Here is a 14,508-nt window from a genome sequence, read left to right on the forward strand (position 1 = left end):
TCTATTCAAAGGCAGTAGAGCAGAAGGAGAAGCTACACAGATGTAGCAGTGCTGCCGTGGGAAATACTACACGAGGAAACCCCTAAAGAGTTCCTTATAAAGCAGCTTGAGCTTTAACCTGTTCTTCTCTCCCATTTCTAAGTGCCTTAGCTAGACTTGGCAAGGTGCAAAGCACCACTTGGATGGGAGCAGCTATAGGGTGAGAAAGACTGAGAACTCATCTGCAGACAAGAAACCTGCATTAAGCTTAAACAAAACAAAGGTTGTGTGGGGTTTGGGTTTGGGTTTTGTTTTTTTGGGTTTTTTTGGGTTTTTTTTTTCCAACTGGAAATAATAGATGATATTAAGAATTGGTACCAACTGATATTTTGGTCAGATCCAAAAATTAGGATCTGATTTCTAGTGTTGTCTAGCGAAATCAGTGCAGTTGGAGGGTGTGTATGTTCCATCCCCAAACAAATATTTTCATGCTTTTCAAGTGTCTGTCACAGCCTCATCACTCTTTCCCTGTAGCTTTTTGTTGTCTGAATGGGTATATGGTTACATGTGTCTGTTAAAAATAAAGGGGATCAGTTCTTACACAGTACATATATATTTCTTATTTACAGATTTTGAGTACCTAGTGCATTGGTTCCCAAAACTTCCTTCTTTCTGTATTCCCAAAGACCAGTTGTTTGGCTTCTGGGATGATGAAAAGAGTGGGAGAGACTTAAGGGGAAATCTCTGCCCAGTTGAAGCTCTTGGCGATAGATCCCTGGAGTATGATTCTGTGGTCTAGCCATATTTTTGCTCTATAGGTCAAATGTTCATGGTTACACCAGTGCTTTCCAAAGCATTTTGCTGAGCAGAAGCACAGATATTTTTCTTACAGAAGTTCACCATTTGTATTACAAAGACTTGTGAAATGTGACTTGGAAGTTTGTTTTATTTTTGATTACATGTGATGATTTTAAGATTTTTTTTCCTTTCCTCCTTCCACTGGATGATCTAAAACACACAAAAATAAAGCAGACCAATGAAAAGAATTGAATACTAACTTCAGTTGAAAAGAAACAGCAACACTACTCTTGTGAGACAGATTTCAACAGTGTTCAGCTTACTGGTTCTGCTCAACCTCTCCTTTTCTGTCTGCTCCCTGACCCTCTGTGACACTGAAATATCCACTTCTAGGACAACCTTCTTCCTAACCAGAAGGCTGAAAGTTCTTCCCTCTCTTCTTCTCCCATTTAAAATATCATCCTTGCATCAGTCAGATCTCCTGTTTAGAGGGATCAACAGCTCTTTTCCTCCTGCCTTATCCCCATCCATACCCATATCCAGGGCCCTGAGTGTGCTGCTCTCCAGTGAGAGGTAAAACTTAAAGCCCTAAATCTGATACACGGCCAAGTAACACCATCTCTAGACCACTAAAAAACTGGGGTTATTTTAAGTTTATAGTATCCTAATGAATTAGCTATCCTTATATGCTGAAGCAGATAATCATTTGGGAGATGGACCTAACTTCTGAAAAGTAGCATTGCTCTGACTCACGTTCTGGAAGCCAGGCTAAGGTATTTCACTCATATAAATACTACAGGCTATGTAACTAATCGTGACTTTGGTGAAACTTCAAAGGGGAAGGCACTAAATTAACACCATACAGTGCAGTTCGTGCTTTCCTAGGAAAGTAGACCTAATGGAAAGGATAGTAAGGAAACCTGTTGGTATGATCCAAGTTTGGATGCTAGTACAGGTTTGAAAATCGAATTGTTCTGCTGTCTTAGGCTAGTTATTTAATTTCTCCATGCCCGAGTTTCATAATAGTAGAAGCAGCAATAAAGGAGCTGTCAGGATATAATTAGTTGACTATATGGTACTTTGAGGTCTTCAGGGAGTAACATTATATATTAAATACCAACAAACCTTGTTTGAGCTGGAGATGGGGCTAAAACTAACACTCAAAGCTTCAGAAGGTCTTGATTAAAGTTTTCCCTATACTTTATCATCGCATCATATGGTAGATCAGAGTACCAAATCCAAGTGTTGAAGTTCTCGTTCGGATCCGGACTTTGCCTATTTGGTCTGTTTCTGACAACAGCTAAACGCAGTCCCAGACTGTGCAGTTATTTAAATATAAAATGCACATAAAATTTTCATATAAACAAATTATGCAGTTACTAATGCTAATCTAATAATCCAAGAGTGAGAATAAATTAGGATGTAATTACTTAAAGAGATTAGGCATAAAAGAGCACTTCTGGAGTACTTGTTATTGTCCAAAATATCACTGAAATTCTGATGACTAAGTACAGTCTGCTTATCTCTATTTGAAACAGTGCTGTACAGATTTATTATTTCTAAAGGTCTTCTTTCCATTTCTATATAGATATTCTCCCTTCACATTTTGAAGGTTTGAAGAAGAGGATTGTTTTTCGAGTCACACTAAGTAAACATTAAATGCATGCAGGCTTAAAACTAAAGCATGCATGTTATGTAGCAGCAATAAAAAGTGCTCGGCTTGCACGACTTATGATGCTCAAGCGTTGCCTTGTTAAAATGCCAAAAAAACTTTTTCTTTGCATTTTTTTGAAAAGTAAATATCTTCCTTTGACCTTGCAATACTTAGATTTTCAGTTTTTGGACAAATTATATTTATTTTACTGAATACTTTTATATTACAGATAAGGTGGATGAAATAGTACCAGTTTCCAAGCCATCAAGAATTGCAGACAATGCAACTGTGGACTCACGAGTGGCAACTATTAAACAGCGGCCTTCTAGTAGATGTTTTCCCTCAGCTGCAGATATGAATGTGAGTGGTAGCCATGAAGTACTCCTTTCACTTCTGAAACTGGTTGGAGGGGTCTCTCAGCAGCGTGCAGGTCGTACAGCAGAAACAAATTCACAAGCATTGCTTTACATACTCATTTTGCTTCTTTTCTCTTAAGGTGTGACCTACTCTGTGTTTCTAATAGTAGTTTTTTAACAGAAGAGTCTATGTACCCCTATAAACCTTTTCTCATTGCATCCTTATATTTATTCTGAGACCGTCACATCAACAGCATTGCTACCTCAGTGTTACTCAGACAGATGCGAACTTGTTCTGCCTGTAATCTGAGCTGGTGAGATGCCAGTGAGTTCTGAACTTGAAGGTGTCAGTACAACACTACACCCAAGCTAAAAATCTTTGCTGAAAGTCAAGGTATGCCAGTTTGGGTTCCTCACCAAAGTTAGTGCTGCCACACAATTTCCACTAATGTGAAGGTTTCTCCTAATGTGGGTTTTTTTTGTAATTCCTAATGGTATATATTATATCTTGATTAAATAATACATGATGATTTGTAAGGGAAGAATTGACATTAGTACTATAGCAAGTATTAAAAATTTAAACTCCAGAACTCAATTGCAGAATTTGCTCTTACAGAACCTTGCATGTGAAAAAATAATTGGAATTATTACAATTTTAGATATATTTTTCCATTACCCACACCTCCAGTCCTGATACAAGCAGTACTTTGCTATTCTCAGCAGCTTGGGATGGAATGAAATTCTGAGAGGCAGAAAACAGATTGCTTGTGGCGGCCTACAAGAAGGAGGGGCAGTTGCATGTGTTTGGGATTCAGGTGGTGTTCCTTGGCTCCTAGCTGGGATGCCAACTGCCAGCATAGCCTTGCACAGGACACCCTGGCTCTGGGCAAGAGAGGTTCTGTTCTTCAGAAGCGAGGAGAGCGTACGTCTCAGTGCAGAGTGAATGCTAATACCTGTGAAGGGGGTGAAGGAGGCAAAATGCAACTGCTCACGCTTTGTTTTCTTCCTGCCCATATTATATGCTGGAAACTTAGCATATTTCCTTGTAAGTAATTTCAACTAACTCCACTTACAGCTGTTGTCATTTTAGTAGCATGTAAACAAAGCCCAGCCTTCCTTTTCTCTTCACCTTCTCCACAAAATAATAGGAAATTTGTTGTTTTCCACAATAATTTTAAGTAAATAGGGCAGTGCATTAGCAGATATGACAGAAGAGTTATTTACATGTGAGAAAAAGATTTGCATGCTTTAATGCTTGTGGGGTTTTTTTGTTTGCTTTTTTGTAGTCCATGTATGAGAGACAGGGTATTGCTGTGATGACGCCCACTGTACCAGGGAGTCCGCAAGGTCCTTTTCTGGGTATACCTCGGGGTACAATGAGAAGACAAAAATCTATAGGTAAAATGCTTCTCATGTATAGTTTGCTTGCGTGTTAATCACATGCTTTTAGTAACTTTGCTTCTTTCTTAATGCATATTTCTCTGGCATCTTTGCTTGAATAGTGAATGGCTGTTTAACAAAGTTCATGGAAAAAGAAGTTTGTGTGTAAAAATGCTGTAATTTCCACATTCTGCTTTGATGGAAGTAGGCAAGTACTATGGAGTTATAAATTAATTCCTTTCTTTAGAATGTTCCCTCTAACAATGAAAGGCAATGAGAAAGGGGGAAAAAAAGGATCCATACAAGTCCTTTGCAATGCATTACCTAGGGCAAAATGTTATATCCATTTTTTTCTTCTCTTTTTTGAGGGGAAAGCATTTTAATGCTCCATAGTTTTCAAAGGAATCCCAATTGCTCAAATGTCATAATATTCGCCTCTTTTTCATTCCAAATGATAACAGATGATTTCACAAAAGAGAAAAAGAAAAAAAGGAAAAAAGAAAAAAAAAAGAAAAAAAAAGAGCAGACCAAATTTGGTCTTGCTTTGTCTTTGGTAGTAACCTTAAGAGTGAAATTTATCAATTTAGAAATGCATTATGCTGATGTAAAATTAGAATCTAAATTATCTCAATATTTTCCAGTTTATTTATGTTAAAAGCTTTATTTGTAATAATATAATGTCATCTTTTGAAATGAAACATTATGAACTTTTTCCCCAATAGAATCTTCACAGTCCCTTTGCTAAATTTCAAACGCATCTTAAAAATTCATTAGGTTTCCAAGTTGCATTACTGTATGCATTTAGAGAGTGCTAAAGTGAGGCAGAAGCTACTCTTCTGCACAGAACGTCTTCCCTGTTCAATAATTTTCAAAGAAAATGTGCTTCTCTACAGCTACCTTGATGATACATAAAACCAAAACATTTGCCTACACATCAATGATCAGTTTAATTAAAATTCTGCAGCATCCTTTTTAATCGTGACATCTGGGTCTCTGGAAGTTCCACAAAAAAAAATGCTTATGGTAGGAATCAACCAAAAGACCTCTTTTGTAATTTTGTATATGCCTCACGCCATGTGAAATGAACCCTGGCATTTTAGGCTGGGTAAAGAAATAACACAATATGAGGGATCTCAGTGGAAGACAATGCTTTAAATATGCTTTCTGATTTTTAGGAATAACAGAGGAAGAACGGCAGTTTTTGGCTCCTCCTATGCTGAAGTTTACCAGAAGTCTTTCAATGCCTGACACCTCTGAAGATATCCCACCACCACCACAGTCCTTACCTCCTTCACCACCACCACCTTCTCCCTCTCTCTACAACTCTCCGAAATCCCCGACATCAAGGAGCTATGGAACTATTAAACCTCCATTTAGTCAGAATTCAGGTTCAAAAATTTCTTTGGTTAGGCCTGAGAATGTGGGAACAATGATGAGGGACAAAGGGATCTATTACAGACGAGAACTAGACCGATACTCTCTGGACTCTGAAGACTTGTACAGTCGGAGTGCCGCATCTCAGGCGAATTTCAGGAACAAGAGGGGTCAGATGCCAGAAAACCCGTATTCTGAGGTTGGGAAGATTGCAAGCAAAGCTGTTTACGTGCCAGCCAAACCAGCGAGGCGGAAGGGGATGCTGGTGAAACAATCCAATGTTGAAGACAGTCCAGAAAAGACCTGCTCTATTCCAATCCCAACAATTATTGTGAAGGAGCCGTCCACCAGCAGCAGTGGGAAAAGCAGCCAAGGGAGCAGCATGGAAATCGATCCTCAGTCTTCAGAGCAACCCGGGCAGCTCCGGCCCGATGATAGCTTAGGTGTCAGCAGTCCGTTTGCAGCAGCCATTGCTGGAGCAGTGAGGGACAGGGAAAAGAGGCTAGAAGCAAGGCGCAATTCTCCAGCCTTCCTTTCCACAGACCTAGGAGACGAGGATGTTGGGCTAACACCACCAACCCCACGTATGAGGCAATCTAAATTTACTGATGAAGCAATGTTTAGCAGCGAAGATGGTTTCAGACAGCTTATGTCACCATCTCCAATTCCCGCACCTAGAGAGCCTGAAAATCTTTTTAATAGCAGTGATCCCAGCAATCAAAGTGATTCAAGGACATTAAATGCTTCGTCCAAAACAAAAGGTACTGAAAACAGTACAGTGGCAGCTAAGTCCACAAATGCATCCAGCTCAGATAATTACGTTCACCCGGTCACAGGAAAGCTATTAGACCCAAACTCACCGCTAGCCCTCGCTCTCTCTGCCAGGGACAGAGCCATGAAAGAACAAACACAGCAGATTCCAGGCAAAGGCGAAGCTGTTAAAGCTGACCTTAATAAACCACTTTACATTGATACAAAGCTGAGACCCAATATTGAAACGACTTTTCCTGTTACTGCTACTGTCACTAGGCAAAATACTCGTGGGCCGTTGAGACGGCAGGAGACAGAGAACAAGTACGAAACAGATGCAGGGAAAGAAAAGAAAGCTGAGGAGAAGAAAAACATGTTGATAAACATTATGGATACTTCACAGCAAAAGTCAGCTGGCTTGTTAATGGTCCATACTGTGGACACGGCAAAGTCAGATGATACACCCGAAGATGAAGAGGAGAAGAGAACTCAGATGGAACCGAACCCCGAAAACTCCCCTCCAGAGAGGCCAGAGGGGAGTGAGGAAGCAGAAAGTGAGCTGAACGTGCCTGCTGCGCCCGAGCCACCGGCATCTCCCTGCAAAACCATCGTAGCAGCGAGCTCTGTCGATGACCCTGTCATCTTGCCATTCCGCATCCCTCCACCACCCTTAGCATCAGTTGATATTGATGAAGAGTTTATGTTTACTGAGCCACTACCACCCCCCTTAGAGTTCGCCAACAGCTTTGATATCCCCGACGACCGCGCAGCTCCCGGTTCGGCTCTGACAGACTTGATTAAGCAAAGAAAAAACGGCACGCCTTCACCCGCACCATTTGCCCCCAGCCAGTCAACAAACTCCTTAGACAGTAAAAAGCAAGTGGGTCTTTCAAACTGTTTGCCTGCCTCCTTTCTGCCACCCCCTGACAGCTTTGATAATGTCACTGACTCTGGGATTGAGGAGGTAGACAGTCGAAGTAGTAGTGACCATCACTTAGAGACAACCAGCACTATCTCAACGGTGTCCAGCATCTCTACCTTATCCTCAGAAGGGGGTGAGAACGTGGATACTTGTACAGTCTATGCAGATGGGCAAACATTTCTGGTGGACAAACCCCCAGTACCTCCTAAGCCAAAAATGAAGCCCATAATCAACAAAAGCAATGCACTTTACAAGGATGCGCTAATTGAAGAAACTGTAGACAGCTTTGTTATTCCTCCTCCCGCTCCGCCCCCACCTCCGATCAGCGCACAGCCCAATATGGCTAAAGTTGTTCCCCAAAGGACATCTAAGTTATGGGGTGATGTGACGGAGGTGAAAAGCCCAATTCTCTCAGGCCCAAAGGCTAATGTTATTAGTGAATTGAACTCAATACTTCAGCAAATGAACAGAGAGAAATCCTCAAAGCCAGGGGAAGGATTGGAGTCACCAACTGGAACAAAAACGGCAAGTCTCAGTACAAGGTAAATGTGATTAACCAAGTAATTTTCTAATAAAGACTTGATTATTCTTTTTCCCACCTCTTCACTAACTTCCCCTGTATAAATCAAATAGTTTAAAGAAGAATGTGCCCTCTATTGTACATGTTTGCTTAATGAATAGTCTTTGACAAAGAGTTTTACAGAGGGGAAGAACTTTCAGCATTGCCAGTGTTTCTCTAGTCTGCACCACAGAATGGGAGCTTTCTCGGTCTTCTCCCACTTCAAAGACAGTTTCCACAAACTTTTCAGTTGGTTTGATGTGAGTTACTTAGATTTATTTTCAAGTAGCACTTTTCTCTTTAAAACTTTTTTTTTTTTTTTAATGTGGTGCTAACTTAATTTTTCTTTAGTCCCAAAACTTATTTTGGCTTCAGGCAGGTAAAAAAATGGTTTTGCCTGGGCTTAATTCACATTCACCAGGTCATGTCATTTGACTCATGCTGATACCACTTTACCACAAACTATAAATCTGTGTTAGAAAAATCACTCATTGAAATAATTTTGCACTATTTATGTTATTACTAAAAAGTCAATCCAGCATCTCTTCCACTTAGTACTTGGGTTTGAAGTTACACATGCTTCCTAGAGAATGGTCTCTGATGTTTACAGGTTCGAGGTTGTGGCTCGTTTCTCCCAACACCATCATCCCCAGTAGTGCAGCACAGTATGTTTGTGTACAAGTGGTTTGCGAAAGGTACTTGAGTGCTGAGTAATTTGCTACTAGTCAGACACCGTTGGTAAGTGTGCAAGGAATTGTGTAGTAACATTTGTATGGATTATGGAGGTAATATGCTGAAGTCCACACTTACAGAAAGAAAGGTGGTTTTGTTACTTTTATGAGAGCCTGAGGTGTATCGTTTTGTGGTGTGGAATGGTTTGGCCTTACAAACAACAGTTAAATGTACCTCTTACTGAAGTGTTGCAGAGTGTTTGGCCCACACTGCTCCACAGACTTCCTCCCCCTTACCCCCCAAAATGCAGTACTGACTTGGGTTTTTTTTAAAAAAAAGATACCATCTAAGTACATTTTACTGTAATTATTCTGCTGGATAATAACTGTCTTGGCCTTTGAAAAGCTACCATTCTTTTCATGCACAAAGATAATTTGTTTTTAGGGCAAGGGTGGCTCTCTTAATTGCAAATCATTGCTCACTCAGAAATCAGTGTAATCAAAAGGCTCAGAGTCAGGTATTATTATTTCCTGTAAGATGGAAGTTGTCAAACTGGTGACAGGGAGGTACAGAGGTAATACAGTTCTTTGAATGAAGAGATGGAATAACAACACTCAAATTCTGGAATTCCTGACAATGGCACCTTAGAAATCGAGTTGTCTGTACAGAAAAAGCCTTAATACACACCCAAAAAAACCCCTCCCCCCAAAAAACAATGACAACTGCACAAGTAAACCAACATATACTGGCTGCCTGAAAAAGACAGGCTTTAAGCAAAGTTAGCACAGCAACAAAACTCTACACACTTTGATAATACCTCAGGCAAACATATAACCTGTACTTGTGTATGAAGCTTGAATTGGCAAATCTTCTCTTGCATATGACTCTGACAGTTTCATTTCATATTATTTTTCTTATATCTTCAAGAACACTATTTTTGCTAGAGCTTGTCTTTATTGTTGAGCCATGCGACTGCGTTGCTGCTAGCTTCGTATGTATGATGTTGTTTATAATCTTTTATTTTTAAACTGATAGTTATTTCCAGGTTACAGTAGAGATCTTTATCATCCCTTTTTCATTAGAAAATAACTGAAGGTAGCAACTACAATGTACTGTAAATATGTCTTTAGTATATCATTACTGAGAGGAAAATGAAAAGCAGAAGCAAATAGAGGTATATCTCCTTTTTGTGTAAAGGCATTCAAACAGGTATAAAGGCTGGGGAAAAAATCGGAGAACTGCTGTATCACTTCATTGGAGAAAACCAAACTGTCATGAGAGCAAGAGTAATCCCACAATTGTTACATTTTAGAGAAAAATCTCACTTAGGAGATATGTTGCTTTTCTGTCCTGTAGCTTTTTTAATTCTTATAACTCAGTTTGGGCAAATTGCATAATCTTCACTGTGGAATAGAGACTCAAAACACTACAAAGCATTATTTCAGGGTGGCTGAAATCTTACTTCTTTCCTGAAAAGTAAACGGGCGTCTCGGCAAACTAGAGAGAGGATCTTGGGATGTAACAATACCAAAAGACCTATGAGGTAATAAATAAGAAAAGTTGATAGTGATATAGTGCAGCAAAGCTCTTGGCTGCCATTTGGCTGTGGAAGAAAATGCCATCTCCACAGAATTCCCAGTGGGAGCGGAAGGTAAGAGGGCTGACTTTTGTTCCCTTCTGTTTTCAAAACTGACAGAATTACATTATGTTTCAGTTGAGCTCCAGAACATTAGGTGAAGACAATAAAAATGATCAGAAAAGGTCACTCGGGATTTCTTATTTAAGCTAAATGGTAGATCAGGGACAGCAGACGAGATCCAACTATCTACAGGCACGGAAAATACAGTTTAAAAGGTGCTGCAGGCAACTCCTGTTCATCTTAACAGTGAGGCAAATGGAGAAACTGACTTGTAAACCCATGCTGGTTGGTGAGGTGCTGGGTGCCTGGCTGCCCCTGGAGCAGGTCTGGCTCCTTCTCTCTCGTGAGCTTAACTGGCCCCACTTTCCAGGGGTGGACGGGGAAAGGTGGATTTCTGAACTTGATAAGGAGTGTGGAGGAAAGGGACAAAAGGCTAATAGCAAAATTTATCACTTTGGAAAAAAGTGCTCTGATTTCTTTTTCTTCTGCTATGTGAGTTTATGCCCTGGACTGTCTGCATTCAATTTCAATTCTGCTCTCAAAGGTGCCTGCCTAAAAGCTTCCCAGAAAAAGTCAAATTTTTTTACAGCTTTTATGCCTGCCTTTTCTTTTAAAAAGTTAAATAAATTACAGCATTTCTGGACCAGTTGCACAACCGACACAATTTTTTACAAAGCTGTCAAATATTATGACCAAAGAATTCCATCTTGCCAAAACTCCAAGTATTAAAGCCAGCATTTAAAATTATTAGTTTCTTGATTTATTTCTAATACTGTAAACCAACTGATTGTAGAGCTTGTACCCTTTTCTGTGGGGTAGCATTAGAAGCCGGGGGGGGGGGGGGGGGGGGTGTCAAAGAAGTTTAGCTCATGGGAAGCAGGGTTTCTGCTAAATTAAAGAACAACTTGTTACCTCTGCTAAGGGAAAAGTGATAAAAAATGAGTACATATCCTTCAGCCAGAGAGAAGTATTGGGAAGTGTTATAAATAGGAACACTGTTCACAGGCTCACTTGGGTTATGTTCACAGCATTAGCAGCCCGATGAAATTAAAAATACATATTTTCTCATTGCGACATGCGTGAAGTTATAGCCCAGACAGCAATCCTGTATATTACCAGGAGGTACTTTTACACAGCCAGTAGATGTACAACTGTAGTTCACTCATGGCAGTCACTCCATTAGGGTGGCATAGAGCTGAACTGAATTGTAGATAGTTGGGTAACGGCTTGCTGCATGAACCATCTTTCCAAAATACCATCTTTCTCTGTTTTTGTTAAATGAGAATTAGGAAGAGATTGTTCTGCAGTTCTGAGCAGCATTCCTCTCTCAATTATTACATTTAAAAATGACCTCAGATTTACTTTTTTTTTCTCTGTGCATCAGTTTAGCAATAATTATACACGGTATATTTATAGTTTTCCACAGTTCTTATGGAGACATCGAGTTTCAAGGTTTTTAAATAGAGCATGGAAACGTTTGACTGGAAACCATCTGCTTCCCAGCAGCAGTGACCAGCCACGGGATAGTAAAAAAGGAGACTGGTAGGGGAAGGAAAAGGAGGAAGGAGCAAAAGGATGTGCTTGCTTACTTTGTGCTAATAAAAGTGTAATTTAAAGGTTTGATGAGAAGGTTCTAGATCAGAGTTAATCCCCCTCACAGTTTTGGCCATCAATGTTAGGAATTTAAATTGAAGACATTTTGGAGATGAGTCCTGGTGATGGAGGGTTTTGTCTGGTGTCTCCATGTAGTTAGGACACTCCCTCCATTTTTTGTCCTTCCTTACAGAACAGGTTGAGGGTGTATGGATACAAAGTTCTCTTTGGCCCCCATATCCAGTGCTAAAACCCCAGTGATGAGCTCTGGTCATCATTTCCATTTCCAAACTTGAATGGGAGAAAACCCAGCCCAGGGGAGCCCTGGCAGGGCTTGGCAGGGGATGCTTCGCTGTCAGCAAGCGGCACGAGGAGGATGGGAGGTGTCACAGTGGTATCGACCACGATGCTATAAATAGAGCAGTGCTATAAATTCACCTGAGAGGCTACTGACTTTTATATGGAGCTGATAAAATAAATGGGGAGAAGACTAATGCAGGGGTTTTTATCAGGTGAGGGGAGGAGTGCTCGCTCTGTCTGTGAACCCAGCAGTCGCTTAGCAACATAATGATCAAGTGCAAAGCCTGCGAGATCGACTGAATAATGTCAGCGTGATTAACGCAGAATAGACCCAGTGGCTGCAGAGAAGAAACACAGCCCCCAGTGAAAACAGCATCTTTCCACCACGACTCCAGTTACTCATAAAGAATAATGAACAGCAACCGCTGCTGCTCTCTGCCATCACCATACCAAAGTGATCGATAGCTTTGCCATAGGGAGAAACACTTTCTACTTCAAATGGTGCTTATGTGTCTCTGACTGTGTTTGCACAATGTCCTGCTAGCTTCTGGGGCAGGTTGGGCATCACTCCTGGTAGTGGCCAATGCTTGCTGTAACCATGGGAGATATGGAGGATGCTTACCAGTGCAGGACAAGCCCTGTAGGAAAGATAACCTGTATTGTGTTGGCATAGCAAGTTTTAAAAGCCAGACTGCCTCTGGCCAGGGTTTTTGTCCATCTCTGAAATTTTTTTTATGACTATCTGGAAAAGTTTTGCACAAACAGGTAAGGCAGAACTGAACTTAGTAGTGAGCCCTACATAGGGACTGGTCTTGCATTTGGTTTATTGTGAAAGTGTGTCTGTATTTCGCAGGTTATGAAACATGTATCTTGTAGAATAATAATTCTCCAGCCTTGATTTTTCAGTTTACTGCTGTCCCATTGGACTCATTTCATTTCGTTAACCATTTGTCAGCCGATTTCACAGGATTGCTTGCTTTCTCAGTAATTTTTGCAGTGTTTCAGTCATTCCATTTTGTCATTTTTATTTGCTCTCATGACTGCTGTTGTCAGAAGAGGGTCGTGCTGAAGTGCCATGAAGTAAGTGACGACCATAAAGCATAGAGTATTCTATGTTGTACATTCTGCTTCTTTTTAATGCTCACTCATTGTTATTGCATTTTAATGATATTGGTGTTGACTTTGTTCCAAAGTGCAATGTGGATTAGATCATCCTAATCCAGAAATGGTAGCCATTTGAAAACCAGAAATAGGATGCCACCTCAAACTGAAAAATAAGCCACTTTCATCAGACAAGTATTCAGCAAATGTTTTTATAACATGAGCACATAAAACCAGATACCTGAACTTGTGTCTGAGCACCTAAATAAGGGGCATGTTTGGGATTTTTTTTCCAAATATGCCCAAATTCTGATGGATTTTTAGAGAGTGGTTTGTCAGGGGAGAGATGGAAGAATGGGTTTTACCTGTCTACGTGAGGCTAAAAGTAAAGATGAACTGGCCTTTGAAAAAATCAACCTCTGCTGCTGTCATCACTGTCTTTGGTCCTCGGAAGGTGTGAGATGTCCCTCTCTCTCCTTCCAGCTTCTCTTGACCTTTTTCCTTGTAGCTCTCCAAGGAGGGAGGGCTGAAGCCATCTCCTGCTCTCTGTGCCCCCCACCCCCCCAGCACCACTCCCTTACTGCATGTTTCCAGACACTTGTGCCATTCACATGGAAACTTGTTCTGAACAGACTCCCACAGACCTTAGTGATTATTCTTCACTCCAACTGAACAGTGTTACTTGTAACAGACACTAACCATTTTTCAATTCTTATTGCTAAAATAACATTATTATAAGAAGCTCTGTATCTTGCCAGTCATCACATCAGCCCCTTGTTCTTACTCTTTCCCCCAAACAGACAATTATTGGCTTACTTTCCTACCATACAATTGCCCTTTGACAATCCAAAAAGAAAGTAAAAATATTATAAGAGAGGAATGCAAACTTTTGGGTTTCTCTCTTCCCCAAAATCTGTAAAAAGTTGCTCATCAGTACCTCTGTGCAGGGGCTCATTTCACTCATTGGTTCTCATGGCTGTTAAGACGGGTTTTTTTTTCCCCTTTGACACAATAGAAGAGCTTTTGTCAGAAATAGCAAGTTTTTTGGCAAGTTACAGGACAAACCAGCTCCTGTGACACCATAATGGCTTTTGGGTTTGTTTGTTTTTTTACACGGGAGGCTCCTGGGAGTGGTTGCAGCTTGACATCTTTTACTGATTTGCTTCTGATATTAAGAACAGTAAATTTGAATCCTGAAAGTCTAATTGAAAATTTAAAAAAATTTCTTGCCTACAAACTGTGTTGATGGTTTTTATACTTAGAGGCCACATCACAGTGAGATAGGAATTATATATTGTGATTTTAATATGAGGCAACATAATGGACATTGCAATCAGTGCAGTCTTACAGCAGCAAATGTTTATAAATTACGACCATATGCTGATTCTAATAGAGCAAATTTTATTTAAAATAATTATCAGACTTTTCACC

At 40.3% G+C, this 14,508-nt stretch overlaps 1 protein-coding gene across 2 annotated transcripts in view; it reads left to right on the plus strand.

The window, feature by feature from the left end:
* Positions 1-14,508, plus strand: part of SHANK2 (SH3 and multiple ankyrin repeat domains 2) — a gene marked incomplete at both ends in the record, with an annotated part of 309,427 nt that overhangs the window by 290,977 nt on the left and 3,942 nt on the right. For both annotated transcript variants that reach the window (XM_084263484.1, XM_084263485.1), the window contains 3 exons: positions 2,661-2,791; positions 4,074-4,206; positions 5,343-7,755. In XM_084263484.1, coding sequence (XP_084119610.1) covers positions 2,661-2,791; positions 4,074-4,206; positions 5,343-7,755 — 2,677 coding nt within the window. The remainder of the gene's footprint in view (positions 1-2,660; positions 2,792-4,073; positions 4,207-5,342; positions 7,756-14,508) is intronic.

This window comes from Gallinula chloropus (assembly GCF_964237585.1).
Source record: "Gallinula chloropus genome assembly, chromosome: 4".
Taxonomy (NCBI): Eukaryota; Metazoa; Chordata; class Aves; order Gruiformes; family Rallidae; genus Gallinula; species Gallinula chloropus.